This window comes from Schistocerca piceifrons, chromosome 4, assembly GCF_021461385.2.
Source record: "Schistocerca piceifrons isolate TAMUIC-IGC-003096 chromosome 4, iqSchPice1.1, whole genome shotgun sequence".
Taxonomy (NCBI): domain Eukaryota; kingdom Metazoa; phylum Arthropoda; class Insecta; order Orthoptera; family Acrididae; genus Schistocerca; species Schistocerca piceifrons.
Genome location: NC_060141.1, coordinates 319,043,062 through 319,061,312, shown reverse-complemented (window position 1 = coordinate 319,061,312; position 18,251 = coordinate 319,043,062). Strand labels below are relative to the sequence as shown.

Genomic DNA, 18,251 nt, shown 5'->3' with positions numbered 1-18,251 from the left:
GGATGATTGACTGATCTGGCCTTGTAACATTAACCAAATCAGCCTTGCTGTGCTGGTACTGCGAACGGCTGAATGCAAGGGGAAGCTACAGCCATAATTTTTCCCGAGGGCATGCAGCTTTACTGCAGGGTAAATAAGGTCTGAATCAAAGGCTCAGACAGTTCTGCGACCGTGTAGGCTGCCGATTCCTTGACTTGTGCCAAAGGGTGGTTGAGTTTCAGGTTCCGCTGAATAGGTCAGGTGTCCACTATGCGCAGGAGGCGGCTACACAGGTAGCAGGGGCTGTGTGGCATGGACTGGGTGCTTTTTTAGGTTACAGGGTCTCGGGAAAACACAAAAAGGACTGCGATCACAAAGAGTGCAGGCTGAACACAGGAAGAATGTAGATACAGGAGCCATTGGTATAACAGTTGTAAAATGTCGTAGCTGTGTTGGGAAAGTACCAGAGCTCCAAGTGCTAATAGAAAGCACTGATGCTCAAATCGTTATAGGCACTGAAAGCTGGCTAAAGCCAGATATAAGCTCAGCCGAAATTTTTGCGAAGAACCTAATGGTGTTCCAAAATGATAGGCTAAACACCGTTGGCGGAGGCATGTTTGTTGCTGTTAGAAGTAATTTAACTTGTTGCAAAATTGAAGTAGATAGTTCCTGTGTGAGTTAGTATGGGCAGAGGTAATTGTTGGCAACCGGAATAAAATAATAACTGAATCCTTTTACCAACCTCCCAATTCAGATGATACAGTTGCTGAAAGGTTCAAAGAAAACTTGAGTTTGATTTCAAACACGTACCCATCTCATACAATAATAATTGGTGGTGACTTTAATTTACCCTCGATATGTTGGCAAAAATACATGTTTAATTCCAGAGGTACGCATAAAATATTGTCCGAAATTGTGCTAAACGCATTCTCTGAAAATTGTTTCGAGCAGTTTGTTCATGAGCCCAAGCGAATAGTAAACGGTTGTGAAAACACACTTGACCTCTTAGCAACATATAATCCTGAGTTAATAATGAGCATCAAAACCGATTCAGAGATTAGTGAACATAGGGTTGTCGTAGCGAGATTGAATACTGTAATCCCCAAATCCTTGAAAAATAAGCGAAAAATATACCTATTCTAAAAAGCAGATAAAAAATTCACTTGATGCCTTCGTGAGAGACAATTTCCACTCATTCCAAATTAATAATATAAGTGTAGACCAGATGTGGCTTGAATTCAAAGAAATAGTATCAGCAGCAATTGAGAGATTTATACCAAATAAATTAACAAAGGACGGAGCTGATCCTCCTTGGTACACAAAACGGGTTAGAACACTGTTGCAGAAACAACAAAACAAACATGCCAAATTTAAACCAACACAAAATCTCCAAGATTGGCAATCTTTAACAGAAGCTCAAAATTTAGCGCAGGCTTCAATGCGAGATGCTTATAACAGTTTCCACAATGAAACCTTATCTCGAAACCTGGCAGAAAATCCAAACAGATTCTGGTCGTATGTGAAGTATGTTAGCGGCAAGAAACAATCAATGCCTTCTCTGTGCAATAGCAATGGAGATACTATCAAAGACAGTGCTGCCAAAGCAGAGTTACTAAACACAGCCTTCCGAAATGCCTTCACAAAAGAAGACGAAGTAAACATTCCAGAATTCTAATCGAGAAGAGCTGCCAACATGAGTAACGTAGAAGTAAATATCCTTGGAGTAGTGAAGCAATTTAAATCACTTAATAAAAGCAAGTTTCTGGTCCAGACTGTATACAAATTAGGTTCCTTTCGGAGTATGCTGATGCATTAGCTCCATACTTAACAATCATATACTACCGTTCGCTCGATGGAAGATCCGTACCCAAAGACTGAAAGTTGCACAGGTCACACCAATATTCAAGAAAGATAGTAGGAGTAATCCACTACATTACAGACCCATATTGTTAACGTAGATTTGCAGCAGGATTTTGGAACATATATTGTGTTTGAACATAATGAATTACATTGAAGTCAACATGGGTTTAGAAAACATCGTTCCTGTGAAACACAACTAGCTCTTTATTCACATGAAGTGTTGAGTGCTATTGACAAGGGATTTCAGATCGATTCCATATTTCTGGATTTCTGGAAGGCTTTTGAGACTGTACCACACAAGCAGCTCGTAATGAAATTGTGTGCTTATGGAATATTGTCTCAGTTATGTGACTGGATTTGTGATTTCCTGTCAGAGAGGTCACAGTTTGTAGTAATTGACAGAAAGTCATCGAGTAAAACAGAAGTAATTTCTGGCATTTCCCAAGGTAGTGTTATGGGCCCTTTGCTGTTCCTTATGTACATAAACGATTTGGGAGACAATCTAAGCAGCCGTCTCCGGTTGTTTGCAAATAACATAGCCATTTATTGACTAATAAAGTCATCAGAAGATCAAGACAAACTGCAAAACGATTTAGAAAAAATATCTGAATGGTGTGAAAAGTGGCAGTTGACCCTAAATAACTAAAAGTGTGAGGTCATCCATATGAGTGCTAAATGGAACTCGTTAAACTTCGGTTCCACGATAAATCAGTCTAATCTAAAAGCTGTAAATTCAACTAAATACCTAGGTATTACAATTACGAACAACTTAAATTGGAAGGAACACATAGAAAATGTTGTGGGGAAGGCTAACCAAAGACTGTGTTTTATTGGCAGGACACTTAGAAAATGTAACAGACCTACTAAGGAGACTGCCTACGCTATGTCCTCTTTTAGAATACTGCTGCTTGGTGTGGGATCCTTACCAGTTAGGACTGAAGGAGTACATTGAAAAAGTTCAAAGAAAGGCAGCATGTTTTGTATTATCATGAAATATGGGAGAGAGTGTCACAGAAATGATACAGGATTTGGGCTGGACATCATTAAAAGAAAGGCGTTTTTCGTTGCAATGGAATCTTCTCACGAAATTCCAATCACCAACTTTCTCCTCGGAATGCGAAAATATTTTGTTGACACTAACCTACACAGAGAGGAACGATCACCACGATAAAATAAGGGAAATCAGAGCTTGTACGGAAAGATATAGGTGTTCATTCTTTCTGCACACTATACGAGATTGAAATAATAGAGAATTCTGAAGGTGGTTCGATGAAACCTCTGCCAGTCATTTAAGTGTGATTCACAGAGTATCCATGTAGATGTAGATGATGATGGAATCCTATTGGGTAAAATATTCTGGATGTAAAATAGTTCCCCATTTGAATATCCAGGCGGGGACTACTCATGAGGACATCGTTATCAGGAGTTGAAGAAGTTGTTTCTGAAAGTATTTGTATAGAGTGTAGCCGCATGTTGTTGTTGTTGTGGTCTTCAGTCCTGAGACTGGTTTGATGCAGCTCTCCATGCTACTCTATCCTGTGCAAGCTTTTTCATCTCCCAGTACCTACTGCAACCTACATCCTTCTGAATCTGCTTAGTGTATTCATCTCTTGGTCTCCCCCTACGATTTTTACCCTCCACGCTGCCCTCCAATACTAAATTGGTGATCCCTTGATGCCTCAGAACATATCCTACCAACCGATCCCTTCTTCTGGTCAAGTTGTGCCACAAATATCTCTTCTCCCCAATTCTATTCAATACTTCCTCATTAGTTATGTGATCTACCCATCTAATCTTCAGCATTCTTCTGTAGCACCACATTTCGAAAGCTTCTATTCTCTTCTTGTCCAAACTATTTATCGTCCATGTTTCACTTCCATACATGGCTACACTCCATACGAATACTTTCAGAAATGACTTCCTGACACTTAAATCAATACTGGATGTTAACAAATTTCTCTTCTTCAGAAACGCTTTCCTTGCCATTGCCAGCCTACATTTTATATCCTCTCTACTTCGACCATCATCAGTTATTTTACTCCCCAAATAGCAAAACTCCTTTACTACTTTAAGTGCCTCATTTCCTAATCTAATTCCCTCAGCATCACCCGACTTAATTAGACTACATTCCATTATCCTTGTTTTGCTTTTGTTGATGTTCATCTTATATCCTCCTTTCAAGACACTGTCCATTCCATTCAACTGCTCTTCCAAGTCCTTTGCTGTCTCTGACAGAATTACAATGTCATCGGCGAACCTCAAAGTTTTTATTTCTTCTCCATGAATTTTAATACCTACTACGAATTTTTCTTTTGTTTCCTTTACTGCTTGCTCAATATACAGATTGAACAACATCGGGGACAGGCAACAACCCTGTCTTACTCCCTTCCCAACCACTGCTTCCCTTTCATGTCCCTCGACTCTTATAACTGCCATCTGGTTTCTGTACAAATTGTAAATAGCCTTTCGCTCCCTGTATTTTACCCCTGCCACCTTTAGAATTTGAAAGAGAGTATTCCAGTCAACATTGTTAAAAGCTTTCTCTAAGTCTACAAATGCTAGAAACGTAGGTTTGCCTTTCCTTAATCTTTCTTCTAAGATAAGTCGTAAGGTCAGTATTGCCTCACGTGTTCCAGTGTTTCTACGGAATCCAAACTGATCTTCCCCGAGGTTGGCTTCTACTAGTTTTTCCATTCGTCTGTAAAGAATTCGTGTTAGTATTTTGCAGCTGTGGCTTATTAAACTGATTGTTCGGTAATTTTCACATCTGTCAACACCTGCTTTCTTTGGGATTGGAATTATTATATTCTTCTTGAAGTCTGAGGGTATTTCACCTGTTTCATACACCTTGCTCACCAGATGGTAGAGTTTTGTCAGGACTGGCTCTCCCAAGGCCGTCAGTAGTTCCAATGGAATATTGTCTACTCCGGGGGCCTTGTTTCGACTCAGGTCTTTCAGTGCTCTGTCAAACTCTTCATGCAGTATCGTATCTCCCATTTCATCTTCATCTACATCCTCTTCCATTTCCATAATATTGTCCTCAAGTACATCGCCCTTGTATAGACCCTCTATATACTCCTTCCACCTTTCTGCTTTCCCTTCTTTGCTTAGAACTGGGTTTCCATCTGAGCTCTTGATATTCATACAAGTCTTTCTCTTATCTCCAAAGGTCTCTTTAATTTTCCTGTAGGCGGTAGCTATCTTACCCCTAGTGAGATAGGCCTCTACATCCTTACATTTGTCCTCTAGCCATCCCTGCTTAGCCATTTTGCACTTCCTGTCGATCTCATTTTTGAGACGTTTGTATTCCTTTTTGCCTGTTTCGCTTACTGCATTTTTATATTTTCTCCTTTCATCAATTAAATTCAATATTTCTTCTGTTACCCAAGGATTTCTACTAGCCCTCGTCTTTTTACCTACTTGATCCTCTGCTGCCTTCACTACTTCATCCCTCAAAGCTACCCATTCTTCTTCTACTGTATTTATTTCCCCCATTCCTGTCAATTGCTCCCTTATGCTCTCCCTGAATCTCTGTACAACCTCTGGTTCTTTTAGTTTATCCAGGTCCCATCTCTTTAAATTCCCACCTTTTTGCAGTTTCTTCAGTTTTAATCTACAATTCATAACCAATAGATTGTGGTCAGAGTCCACATCTGCCCCTGGAAATTTCTTACAATTTAAAACCTGGTTCCTAAATCTCTGTCTTACCATTATATAATCTATCTGATACCTTTTAGTATCTCCAGGGTTCTTCCATGTATACAACCTTCTTTCATGATTCTTAAACCAATGTTAGTTATGATTATGTTGTGCTCTGTGCAAAATTCTACCAGGCGGCTTCCTCTTTCATTTCTGTCCCCCAATCCATATTCACCTACTATGTTTCCTTCTCTCCCTTTTCCTACACTCGAATTCCAGTCACCCATGACTATTAAATTTTCGTCTCCCTTCACAATCTGAATAATTTCTTTTATTTCATCATACATTTCTTCAATTTCTTCGTCATCTGCAGAGCTAGTTGGCATATAAACTTGTACTACTGTAGTAGGTGTGGGCTTCGTATCTATCTTGGCCACAATAATGTGTTCACTATGCTGTTTGTAGTAGCTTACCCGCATTCCTATTTTCCTATTCATTATTAAACCTACTCCTGCATTACCCCTATTTGATTTTGTGTTTATAACCCTGTAGTCACCTGACCAGAAGTCTTGTTCCTCCTGCCACCGAACTTCACTAATTCCCACTATATCTAACTTCAACCTATCCATTTCCCTTTTTAAATTTTCTAACCTACCTGCCCGATTAAGGGATCTGACATTCCACGCTCCGATCCGTAGAACGCCAGTTTTCTTTCTCCTGATAACGACATCCTCTTGAGTAGTCCCCGCCCGGAGATCCGAATGGGGGACTATTTTACCTCCGGAATATTTTACCCAAGAGGACGCCATCATCATGTAATCATACAGTAAAGCTGCATGCCCTCGGGAAAAATTACGGCTGTAGTTTCCCCTTGCTTTCAGCCATTCGCAGTACCAGCACAGCAAGGCCGTTTTGGTTATTGTTACAAGGCCAGATCAGTCAATCATCCAGACTGTTGCCCTTGCAACTACTGAAAAGGCTGCTGCCCCTCTTCAGGAACCACACGTTTGTCTGGCCTCTCAACAGATACCCCTCCGTTGTGGTTGCTATCTGTATCGCTGAGGCACGCAAGCCTCCCCACCAACGGCAAGGTCCATGGTTCATGGGGAGGGGGGGGGGGGGGGGGGGGGGGGTTGTAGCCGCATATGGAAGTGAAACATGGACAATAAATAGTTTAGACAAGAAGAAAATAGAAGCTTTCAAAATGTGGTGCTACAGAGGAATGCTGACGATCAGGTGTGTCGATCACATAACTAACGACGAGGTACTGAACAGAATTGGGGGGGGGGGGGGGGGGGGGAGGGGGGGGGGTAGAGGAATTTGCGCACAACTTGACTAGAAGAAGGGATTGGTTGGTAGCACATGTTCTGAGGCATCAAGGGATCACCAATTCAGTATTGGAGGGCAGCGTGGAGGGTAAAAATCGTAGAGGGAGACCAAGAGATTGAGGATGTAGGATGTAGTAGTTAAATGGAGATGAAGAAGCTTGCACAGGATAGACTAGCATGGAGAGCTGCATCAAACCAGTCTCTGGACTGAAGACCACAACAACATGAGTAAACTGTCTTTAAGGAAATAAGATGTAGGGGTCAGAGAACGTTTGCAAATTTTGCCCTGGAACCAAATTCTTAGAACTTTCTAAAGCAGAGTTCAGAGTTACATCAAGCAAATTTTTTCAACAGTGAGGCAGCTCAGATGTTGCAGTACTTCTGGTACTCTCTCTCATGAAGCAAAAAAGCTTGTGGACATATGTCATTTCCTTGTGTGACTGATGTCATTTATTAGTTCAACTTAATATGGATTCCACACATCTGCAAAGTGTGTAAGTAAACATTGTGCAACTATTCTGTAAGTAATTGCTCAATAAGCAATGTAGAGTTTCCCAATATCCAATCAATGAATTGAAGACTGTCATTTGTTTTTGTGCAGGTAACCCCACATGGTAAGTCCACTTTGCATTCTTTCGTGTTGTTGTTCCTAAGTGTTAATATGAAAAGACTGGTTCAAACTGTTGCTATAGTTTTGTGTAGTAAGCCTCTACATCATTTTTTTTTTAGTTTTGTGTTAAGTACAGATTCACAATTTCTACATCAGAGAGCTAGTTGTCAATCTGTGCATTGTTGTCTTGTGAATTGCAGAAAAAAGTTTCCAGAAATCCACAGTGGAGAAGGCAACACATGTACTTAAGATGATTCCTGATTCAGTTAATGGTAAGCCTCATGCCACAGCTGTGATTAATTACTGGGAGCAATTGCCTCAACCTCATAATATCTCAGACATTATTGGCAATGATTTCCACATTGTTTTGTAGATCGTAGGGAAGCAGTGGTTAAGAAGGGAGTATGGTAGAGTTGTAACCTATCCCCAATGTTATTCAATCTGCAAACAGTAAACGAAATTTTGGGAGGAAATTAAAGTTCAGCAGGAAGAATTAAAACCTTCTAGTTTGTCAATGACATTGTAACTCTGTCAGAGACAGCAACACACTTGGAAGAGTGGCTAAATGGAATAGATGGTATCTTGAAAAAGAGGTTATAAGATGAGCAACAATAGTAAAACAAAGGTAATGACACGTAAACTAAAGCAGGTGATGCCAAGGGAACTAGATTACAAACAGATACACTAAAAGTACTAGATTAGTTTTGGTACATGGTCTGGAAAATAAATGATGATGGTCAAAATAGAGAGGACATAAAATGCTGACTGGCTATAACAAGAAATGCATTTTTGAAATAAGGACTCTGATAATAACAAATACAAATTTAAGTGAGGAAGTCTTTTCTGAAGATCTTTGTTTAGAATGTAGGCTTGTAAAGAAGTGAAATGTAAATGATTGGCATTTCAGATAGAAAAAGAACAGAAACTGTTGATATTTCATGTTGTAGAAGAATTCTGAAGATTAGATGGGTAGTTCGACTAACTAATGAGGAGGTACTGAACAGAACTGAGGAAAAAATAAAATTTATGACAGAATTTGACAATAAAAAGGGATCGGTTGATGAGTCACATTGTGAGGCTTGATGGAATCATTAATTTGGTAATGGTTAAATGAGACGGATAAAAATTGTAGAGAGAGACCAAAGGATGAACACAGTGTGCAGATTCAAATGGATGTAGGTTGTAGAAGTTACTCAGAGATGAAAAGGCTCACACAAGATGGAGTAGCAAGTAGATCCGCATCAAGCCAGTCTTCGGGCTGAAGACTACAGTATCTACACTCTTTGTTTGTCTACCACTACATCCACAGAAATTACACTGACTGATAACAGGAAGCCCAATAATGACTAGGTTAGAGAAACATTAACACAACTATTAACTGTCCAAGTACAGAGTCCTAGCACTGACAACTGTATGCACACAGGCACAGACTGAATGGTGGAGAAGATGCAAGTGGTTGAGGTGCTGCTGGCAGCAGCCCAATGAGCTCATATTTGCCGGACAGGGCGCTGGCTGTGGGCGATGGTAGTGCTCTTGCTTCACCCGAGCTACGCTGGTGCCAAATACAAATGCTGTGGTGGTGGATTGCACTGGTGTGCTGCTACATCTCTCACCTCTTCCATAGGCCAGTGCCACAGGCATCGATGAGTGAAAAAGGAAGATGGATCACTGCTGGTGGAAGGAGGAGGAAGCCACCAGATCTGCCCAGGTGACCTGATGATGATGATGATGATGATGATGACAGCCATGATGGCAATGGCACAACAGCAGCTGCACAGTGAAGGCATTGTCTTCCATCAGCTCTTCAGCATCTGAAGAGGTGTCTTCCTCACAGGGATTGATCATCACCTGTCTCTGGCCTGGTTAGAAGTGGCCTCGACTGTGGTGCACAGGTTGCAGTGGCAACCTCCCATGTGCGATCTCTGTAGACCATGTGGCAGCAATAGATGGAGGCAGTGACAATGGGGGAATGTCTGCCAGGTGAAAGAGGTTGGTGTCTGGGCACTCATCACAAGACATCAGTGGAGCATCCAGGGTGGGCAACGGCTCCATCTCCATATTGTCAACACCCAGTAGCACATCCAGGAAGGAGCCTCCATGATACCTGGCCCCAATGAGGGGGCGGCACCTGCAGGAAGGGCATCTGACGGCACCTTCTGCAGGTGTGGCGGGTTGCTGGCCCACCAAGGGTATAGTTGATTTAAATGGCAATTGTGTGGTGCCCCACAAGTGTCCACAGTGCTCATTCACCAGCCACGTGTCTCCCGAACTGTGGCCAGCGTCCATCCTGGCAGTTGACTGAAGATGTGCACCCAGACTGGATAACCCAAACGATATTGTGGAGGGTGTGGCCATGTCACAGGCCATGCTGCAGGACAAAGCAGGTGTAACAGAATCTGGGGTTGTTGGCCATGTGGAACCTCTGCTGTGCTGGTAATGCTGTATTGGCGTATAAGTCTGCCAAGAACTTTTCCAACTGTGTCTTAAATGTACGCATCATATGTTCCACCTCACTATTCAACAGGTTGTGAAATGGTGTGGACATGATGTGAGTAATAATGTCTTGGATGCAAAAATCGTGGACCACCACCAAGGCCAATTGTGGTCCATTACTGGAGATGATTATCAGTGGCAATCTTTCGATCACAAAAATCTACGTTAGAGCCTGCACAGTAGTTTCTGCTGAAATGGAGCACATGCACATGACATACGGGTAATTTAATAGAGCATCCACAGCTACTAACCACAAGGAATGACAGAAAGTAGTGTCAACTTGACGCCACAGCTGATGAGGAGTGGGCCACAAAGAAAAAGTTCATTGGAGGGCTGTCTGATGCTCAGCACAATGTCTGGAGCCACAGGCAAGCTTCTCAATAACTGAATCTATGCTGGGCCAGTAGACAAAATGCGTCCCTAGTATTTTCATGTGGGTTATGCCACAATGACCATGGAGGAGAAGTGAAAGAATTCGGAACTGCAGGACTGGTGGAATGACAATGCTGACTTCATCCGAATCTGTATTGAGGAGGAGTGTTCCATCAACCAGCACCACCACCACCGATCATGTAGAAGGAAAAAAACTGCAGAGTGGGCTGATTCCTTAGTGGGCAGTTATTCAGGCCAATCTTTAGACACAAAATGGGTCATCTGATGGAGCAATGGATCTTGCCGAGTGGCTTTCACTATACACCTTCCTGTGACTGAGAGCATATCCAATGCCTGCTGCACATGATCATCAATTTGGAAACACACAACTTCCATTTTGTTAAATTCTGGGACAGGACCAATAGATAAGCGTGACAGCGCATCTACATTGACATGATGAGCAGAGGGATGATAATGAACCTCGCACTGGACCACACTCAAAAATAAAACCCACCACTGAAGTCTTCATGCAGTCCTGTCAGGAAGCTGAAAAAGCGGGCCAAAACTTGCCATGTGTAGTTTATGGTTTGTGATAAGGTGGAATTTCTTTCCATGAAGGAAGACATGGAACTTGCAGACCATGCAGATGATTGGCAAATGATTCCTTTAGTATTTGTGAATAATTGCATGGAGCTGCAGTCAACATCCTTGAGGCATATGCCAGAGGTTTTTCAGATCCATCATTAGCTTCCCTGTGAGACAAAACTGCCTGAAGCCCTTATTGGGAAGCATCTGAGGCAAAAAAAGCTGTTTATCCCGTCTAAAGGTACCGAGACATAGGGACAACATTAGCAATGATTTGATGTGGTTGAATGCCTCATCGCAGTCCACCAAACAAACAAAAGGAACACCTTTGTTCTGCAAATTGTTTAAGGGTTGGGAGACATCTGCTTCATAGGGGAAAAATTTTGAATAGTAACTAACTTTTCCCAAAAATGCTTGGTGTTCCTTCAGGTTTCACAGCTTAGGAAGGTTGGCAATAGCTGCTAGATGATGCTGCAGAGCACAGATGCCATCCTTTGAAAGAAGATGGCCTACATATTCTACTTCTGCCTGAAAACTCTTTGACTTCCACAGGCTGCACTGAAGGTCTGACTCATGCAGTTTAGTGAAAAAGAGTCTGAATGTTGTCGACATATCCCTGCCGGGAGCACACTGTGATGATGATGTCATGTACATAGTTTGCACAATAGGGGATGTCGTGGATTCACTGTTCTAAGAAATACTGAAAAATGGCAAGGCACTCGCAATGCCAAAAGGAAAGTGTGTGTAACAGTGTGCTGACGATCGTAAGTGTTGGGGAATGACATCCAGATGAAGCTGTAGACAAAACTCTACCAATCAGTTTCTGAAAAACATTCATCACCTGCCAGTTTGGTGAGGAGTTCATCGCTCCCTGGAATTGAACAAGAATCCACTACCGATTGAGCATTATTGTTGCATTTGAAATCTCCATAGAAATGAAGCACCCTTGGTCTGCAAATGACAACCAACAGCTACAGGGAACCAATTCAATGATACCGAAGCTCTGCAACCTATCAAGTTCCTCCTTGACGGCTGATCTCAGTGTGAAGGAGAGGGGCCGAGAATGACAAAATTTAGATACGGCCATCAGTTTGAGGGTGATGCATGCCTCAAAATACTATGCTGCCATCAAACCTGGCAAAACAAGGGACCAAATTCATAGCAGAGGTCGTCCACTTCCTGGAATAGAATAGCACCAGAAACAAGATAGACCTCACCTTGAATTTGGAACCCAAAGCCATGAATGGATTAAGACCAATAATGTTCTCTGATGTTGCACTGTCTACTGTCATAAACGTGATCACCATCATGAGGAGTTGATACTCAATGTCAATCATGAACTATCCTCAAACAGGAATGGGCTGGTTTCCATAACTGATTAAATGACAATTTGTGGAGGACAGAGCAGGTTGATCCAGATGATGATATATTTTCAGGTTCAAGAGGGACATAGAGAGGACCCAGTGTTGACCTGGAAATGGAACAGTTTTTGCTGAGTCAACAGTGTAATGTAAATCTACCTGGGGCTATCAAGCTCATGGTCACTGACTAGTGTAACACTATGCATCTCTGTGAACACCACATCTGCATCCTAGACTAGGCTGTGTGGAAAGCTATGAGAGACCACGACCACATGGCATTGTTTATGGTAAGCGGCACACACAGTGTGCCTATGTGAGCAGCAGCACCTGGAGTGTACATGGAAACAATCAGGAGACAATGGGAAACCACAACAGAAAAACAGTAACATCTGACTGCAATCCCAGTGTATTACAGGAACCAATCAAGGGTGTCAGGAAATTTCATCAATGTTGTGCCAATGAGTGATACAACGTCTGTGCCACCCTTGAACTGTTAAGATGCAGCTTTTGATGCTTTGGAAGCCTTATCTATAACCAAAACCTCCTCAATTGTTGGATCTTCTAAACTCAACACCTCCTAATGGACCTCTCTCTCTCTAGGGCAGAATGAACAATGAGGTCGTGAATCTGAAATCAGCATAGGAGTGTTGACCATGAGAGCACACAAATTTACACTTCCTACTTAGCCCATGGAGGTCAGCCATCCAAGCTTGATAGGAGTGGCCTGGTTTCTTTTGCTATTGGTGGAACTCTACATAGGAAACCATCACGTGGATTTGCTTAAGATAATAATCACTAGGCAAGTCACACATTTCAGAAAATAACAATGCTGTTGGATCTTTCAATGTGGCAAGTTTTCGAAGCAAATGAAACATTTCAGGCACAATCCAACAAGAAAAACCTTTCTGCTGCTGTTGTTGCTGTTCTTGTAGCAATTGACCCAATGCCAGGAAAGAGATGTTTCCAAAACTGCTGTATCCACACTCTTTATTGACTAGCACTACAGGCTGATAACTGCATGCCAAATAATGACTAGGTTGGAGAAACAGTAACACAAATAATGACTCTCCAAGTACAGAGTCTTAGCACTAACAACTGAATCTACAGTGGCACAGAGCTCGTCCAACATGAGAACACTTATCTATGCCAGAGAAGATGTAAGAAGATGAGGCCCTGCTGGCAGTACTCTGATGTTTTTGTATCTGTCAGGTGAGGCACTGGCTGCAGGCAACAGTGGCTTGCTTGCTTCGCATGCGTACAACTGGCACCGGATGCAAACGTGGCAGTGGTGGATTTCCTGGGCATGCTGCCACGAAGACCACAATGACAACATTATTCCTTGCTGGATGGTACTTCCACTATTATAACGAACTGTAAGAAAGTGAACAGTCGCCAGATGGTTATCACCACAGAAGGCAAATATTCATTAAAAGTGTTTATAAAAGGAGTCTGAACACATCTGTTGTCCTATTAATATACACACTCCATTTATAGAAAAGTAGACTACAGTCCGATGTCCTACAATCTTAACAATTTTACCACTATAATTACTAATTATAGGATGTAAAAGTTGGAAAGTAATTACATAATTTTTTGCAAGAACTACACAAACTAAAAATTTTACCAAATATGGTATGTTTCCCATCAAGCCACTGTGTTGGAGCCAAAGTTATGAAAAACTGGGATCCATTGGTATTTGGACCAGAGTTTGCCATTGATATAATTCCAGCACCTAAAATCAAAGAGAGAATCTCATATTGTTATTTTTAAACTAGTTAGCTTTCTTATTTTAGATGGAGAGAATAATTACAATATACTTTTCAGATCAGTACCTGTATGTTTCAACTCCTCGTGGATTTCATCTTCAAATGCTCTTCCATAAATAGAAATACCACCCTTTCCTGTTCCTGTAGGGTCACCACCTGTAAAACAATAGTGTGAACTAATGAGCTAGAGTTACAATACATTTGGCTCTGGGAACATGTCGAGGAATGGGCAATAAAAAGTTTGAGAGCAGCAGTTTCCATCCATTAAATGTATAATGTCGTTAATGTCTATAATTTGCCTAAAACTGTCATCTGAGCTCATGAAAGAAGAAGATTGTAACATAATTAGTTCATAACAGTTAGCTTGTGGAGTAAATACAGAACAGGAACACAGAAGTGAGTGTATGAAAGAGAGGGAAAGGGAGAGAACAACAAGAGAAAATTATTTAATGTAATGGAAGAAAGGAATACAATTAAGGGTAAAAGAATGTTTCCAGCACAGAAAGGAGAAGATAAAACTAGAATTTGAGACAACATGAGACATTCAAAGAAATGGAAAACACATCTGTTTCACATTTTTCTTTTTTCTTTGTTTATTTCTTCATTTTTTCTCATCAAATGCCACCATGTCCTCTGTCCAGCATATCATCATTTTCCCATAATTGAATGACACCATTTACATTCCTTTCCTCCTCAATAGCATCATCCCATCCCAAATGGACCTAAACTCCATCTACCTACATCAGTATCCCTATCGTTAACTAAAACCCAGATCTGTACGCAGTTATAAATGCCATGTAAGCAATAGAACCCTCCCCCTTCCCCCGCCACCCAATGGCTTCACCATAAAAATTCTCCATTCTGGATGCCACTCCTCCTTTCACAATGATCTTGAAGCCGAAGTTCACACTTTGTGGTTCATGGTGCATGAACCCAGTTGCAGGTTGCTTATCAAAAGGTTCTTGGGAGAACAAAAATTTAATTTTCAATACTTCATATGAATACTGACTTAATTTAAAAACACAAAATGCTGTCATAAACTACTCTTTATGCAGTGTAACCTTATGCTAAAGCTTTAACAGATACGAAGGAGCACCTTTCTCATTAGCCATTACAAATATAGACTAGAGCAACTGAACATATCCTTCTCCAGGGCTTCAACCATTGTGCCCAAAAATGAGGAACAAGCTACCCACAATCCTTCTCACCCTTGTAAAGTGGTATTCCACCACACACTCAACCTACGTAACATCTTGGTCCATCCTTAAGCCACGCATACCACCAAACCCTTGAAACATGGATCTTATCCCTGTGGAAGTCCAGGTGCAAGACCTGTCCATTACACAGAGCCAGTACATCCTAGTGCAGTCCCAGCGCAGGCTTATCCTACTACATCAGTGGCAGGGCCACCTGTGAAAGCAGTCATGTCATATACCACCTCTGCTGCAAGTTCTGCACAGCATTTTATGTATCTCATTTGCTGGCATATAAGATGACTTTTTATCCTTGAAAAGTAGGTACAAGACTGGATGCGTCTTACACACTGGTAACAAGATAAGGTACATACCTGTAAGCTCCACTTCTTCAAAATTTGTGTGTTTCACCCTGAAGCAATTCACTGTTAGCGTCCTTTTGAATTTTGAGAATTCTTGTTGCATAGAGTTCAGTGGATGCACATATGCTGTCATTAACAGTTTTTATATTAATAATTCAAGCTTTGGTTACTTTTGTGTTTTGTGTGGAGATCTACTTGTGTCATACCTATACTATGGTTTTATTTGCAAACTATGGCCGAACATAATCTGAGAAGTAGAACTGTTAAATGGCCAAAATTTGAAGCAGAACTTAATACTTAGGTTTCAGAGAACAGACGCGATGGAATTTCAATTTCTACGAAAAGTATCATTCGTCAAGCGAAAGCAACATCCTCTAACAAAGGCATCACCAACATTACTGAATCAACACTATGTTCAAGATTTATCAAGAAGTATTGGCTCTGTATGTGCACCAAGACAAAAATATCACAGAAGATGCCAGACGAGTATGAACAGAAAATTGTTGAATTTCATTAATCTGTGATTAATGCAAGGAAAAGTTTGAATTTTCACAAACTGGACACATGCGTGAGACTCCACTAACCTTTGATGTGCCTTCTAAGAAAACTGCGAATCCGGTACAAAAAACATTATTGTTAAAACTTTGGGGTGGGAAAAGGCTCATTACACAGTTGTTTTATCCTGCTCTACTGATGGGACAAAATTACCACCACTTTTGGTTTTTAAAAGAAAGATGCTTCCTAAGGAACAATTGCTGAAAGGAGTATTTGTCCATGTACACAATAAAGGATGGATGGATGGAGGAGGAACAAGGTTGTGGAAGATAAAGTTTTGTCTAGGCAACGTGGAAGCCTACTGAAGAAGCCTGCCCTATGTAACAGATGTTAAAAATAGACTGAATGAATTGACGACTTAGTTGGCCATCATTCCAGGAGTTTACTTGAACCAATACACATATATATCAACAGACCATCTAAGTGACTTACGAAGGAGGAGTGTAACAGAGGGATGTAATTTACAGATTTTGAAACTACAATGTGAGGAAGGAGGAAGAGACCTAGCATTTCTCAAGTTTGTGAGTGGGTCAAAGCTTCACGGGACTCTATAAAAACTAAACCAGTGATAAAATAATTTAAGAGGTATGGAATCAGTAATGCACTGACTGCCAAAGAGGATAATTTATTGTATGAGGTTTCACATTCTGACATAGCGACTTCAAGTATATCTTCCTTCAGCTCTGAGAATGAATTTTGCAGATTTGGTGACAAAAATTAAAAGGTGAGCACTTTTTCCTACTTATATTACCTACATAGTTGATGTGTGTGAACACACAGGTTATAACTCCAGAATGAGATTTTCACTCTGCAGCGGAGTGTGTGCCGATATGAAACTTCCTGGCAGATTAAAACTGTGTGCCGGACCGAGACTCAAACTCGGGACCTTTGCCTTTCGCAGCCAAGTGCTCTACCAACTGAGCTACCCAAGCACGACTCACGACCCGTCCTCAAAGCTTTACTTCTGCCAGTACCTCGTCTCCTACTTTCCAAACTTTACAGAAGCTCTCCTGTGAACCTTGCAGAACTAGCACTCCTGAAAGAAAGGATATTGCAGAGACATGGCTTAGTTTCATATAAGTGCACACTCCACTGCAGACTGAAAATCTCATTCTGGAAACATCCCCCAGGCTGTGGCTAAGCCATGTCTCCACAATATCCTTCCTTTCAGGAGTGCTAGTTCTGCAAGGTTCGCAGGAGAGTTTCTGTAAAGTTTGGAAGGTAGGAGACGAGGTACTGGCAGAAGTAAAGCTGTGAGGACGGATCGTGAGTCGTGCTTGGGTAGCTCAGTTGGTAGAGCACTTGCCCACGAAAGGCAAAGGTCCCGCGTTTGATTCTCGGTCCAGCACACAGTTTTAATCTGCCAAGAAGTTACAGGTTATAACTGTTTTGCAATAGATGTATTAAGTGAGCAATTTTTTACCTAAAAAAGGTCTTAAAAAGTGGGGTGCATCTTATATGACAGCAAACACAATATATATACCAACTTGTAAGCTGTCTAACCAAATGGATGACGATAATCAAAATGTGGCAAAGAACAGAGCTAAGCACAATGTGCACTATTTCAACCTGTGGCATTTGGATTGTTTTTGTTGTGGTCTTCAGTCCTGAGACTGGTTTGATGCAGCCCTCCATGCTACTCTATCCTGTGCAAGCTTCTTCATCTCCCAGTACCTACTGCATCCTACATCCTTCTGAACCTGCTTCATGGATTCATCCCTTGATCTCCTCTATGATTTTTACCCTCCACGCTGCCCTCCAATACTAAATTGCTGATCCCTTGATGCCTCAGAACATGTCCTACCAACCAATCCCTTCTTCTAGTAAAGTTCTGCCACAAACTCCTCTTCTATCCAATTCTATTCAATACCTCCTCATTAGTTATGTGATCTATCCATCTAATCTTCAGCATTCTTCTGTAGCACCGCATTTCGAAAGATTCTATTTTCTTCTTGTCTAAACTATTTATTGTCCATGTTTCACTTCCATACATGGCGACAATCCATACAAATACTTTCAGGAATGACTTCCTGACACTTAAATCTATACTTTATATTAACAAATTTCTCTTCTTCAGAAATGCTTTCCTTGCCATTGCCAGTCTACATTTTACACTCCTGGAAATTGAAATTCAGTTATTTTGCTCCC

The 18,251-nt window shown here is 41.3% G+C and overlaps 1 protein-coding gene across 1 annotated transcript in view; it reads right to left on the bottom strand.

The window, feature by feature from the left end:
• The window catches only part of LOC124796473 (peptidyl-prolyl cis-trans isomerase-like 1), a 112,385-nt gene that overhangs the window by 32,214 nt on the left and 61,920 nt on the right, over positions 1-18,251 (bottom strand). The window contains exons 3-4 of the mRNA XM_047260701.1: positions 14,060-14,149; positions 13,852-13,959 (exon numbers count right to left, since the gene is read on the bottom strand). Coding sequence (XP_047116657.1) covers positions 13,852-13,959; positions 14,060-14,149 — 198 coding nt within the window. The remainder of the gene's footprint in view (positions 1-13,851; positions 13,960-14,059; positions 14,150-18,251) is intronic.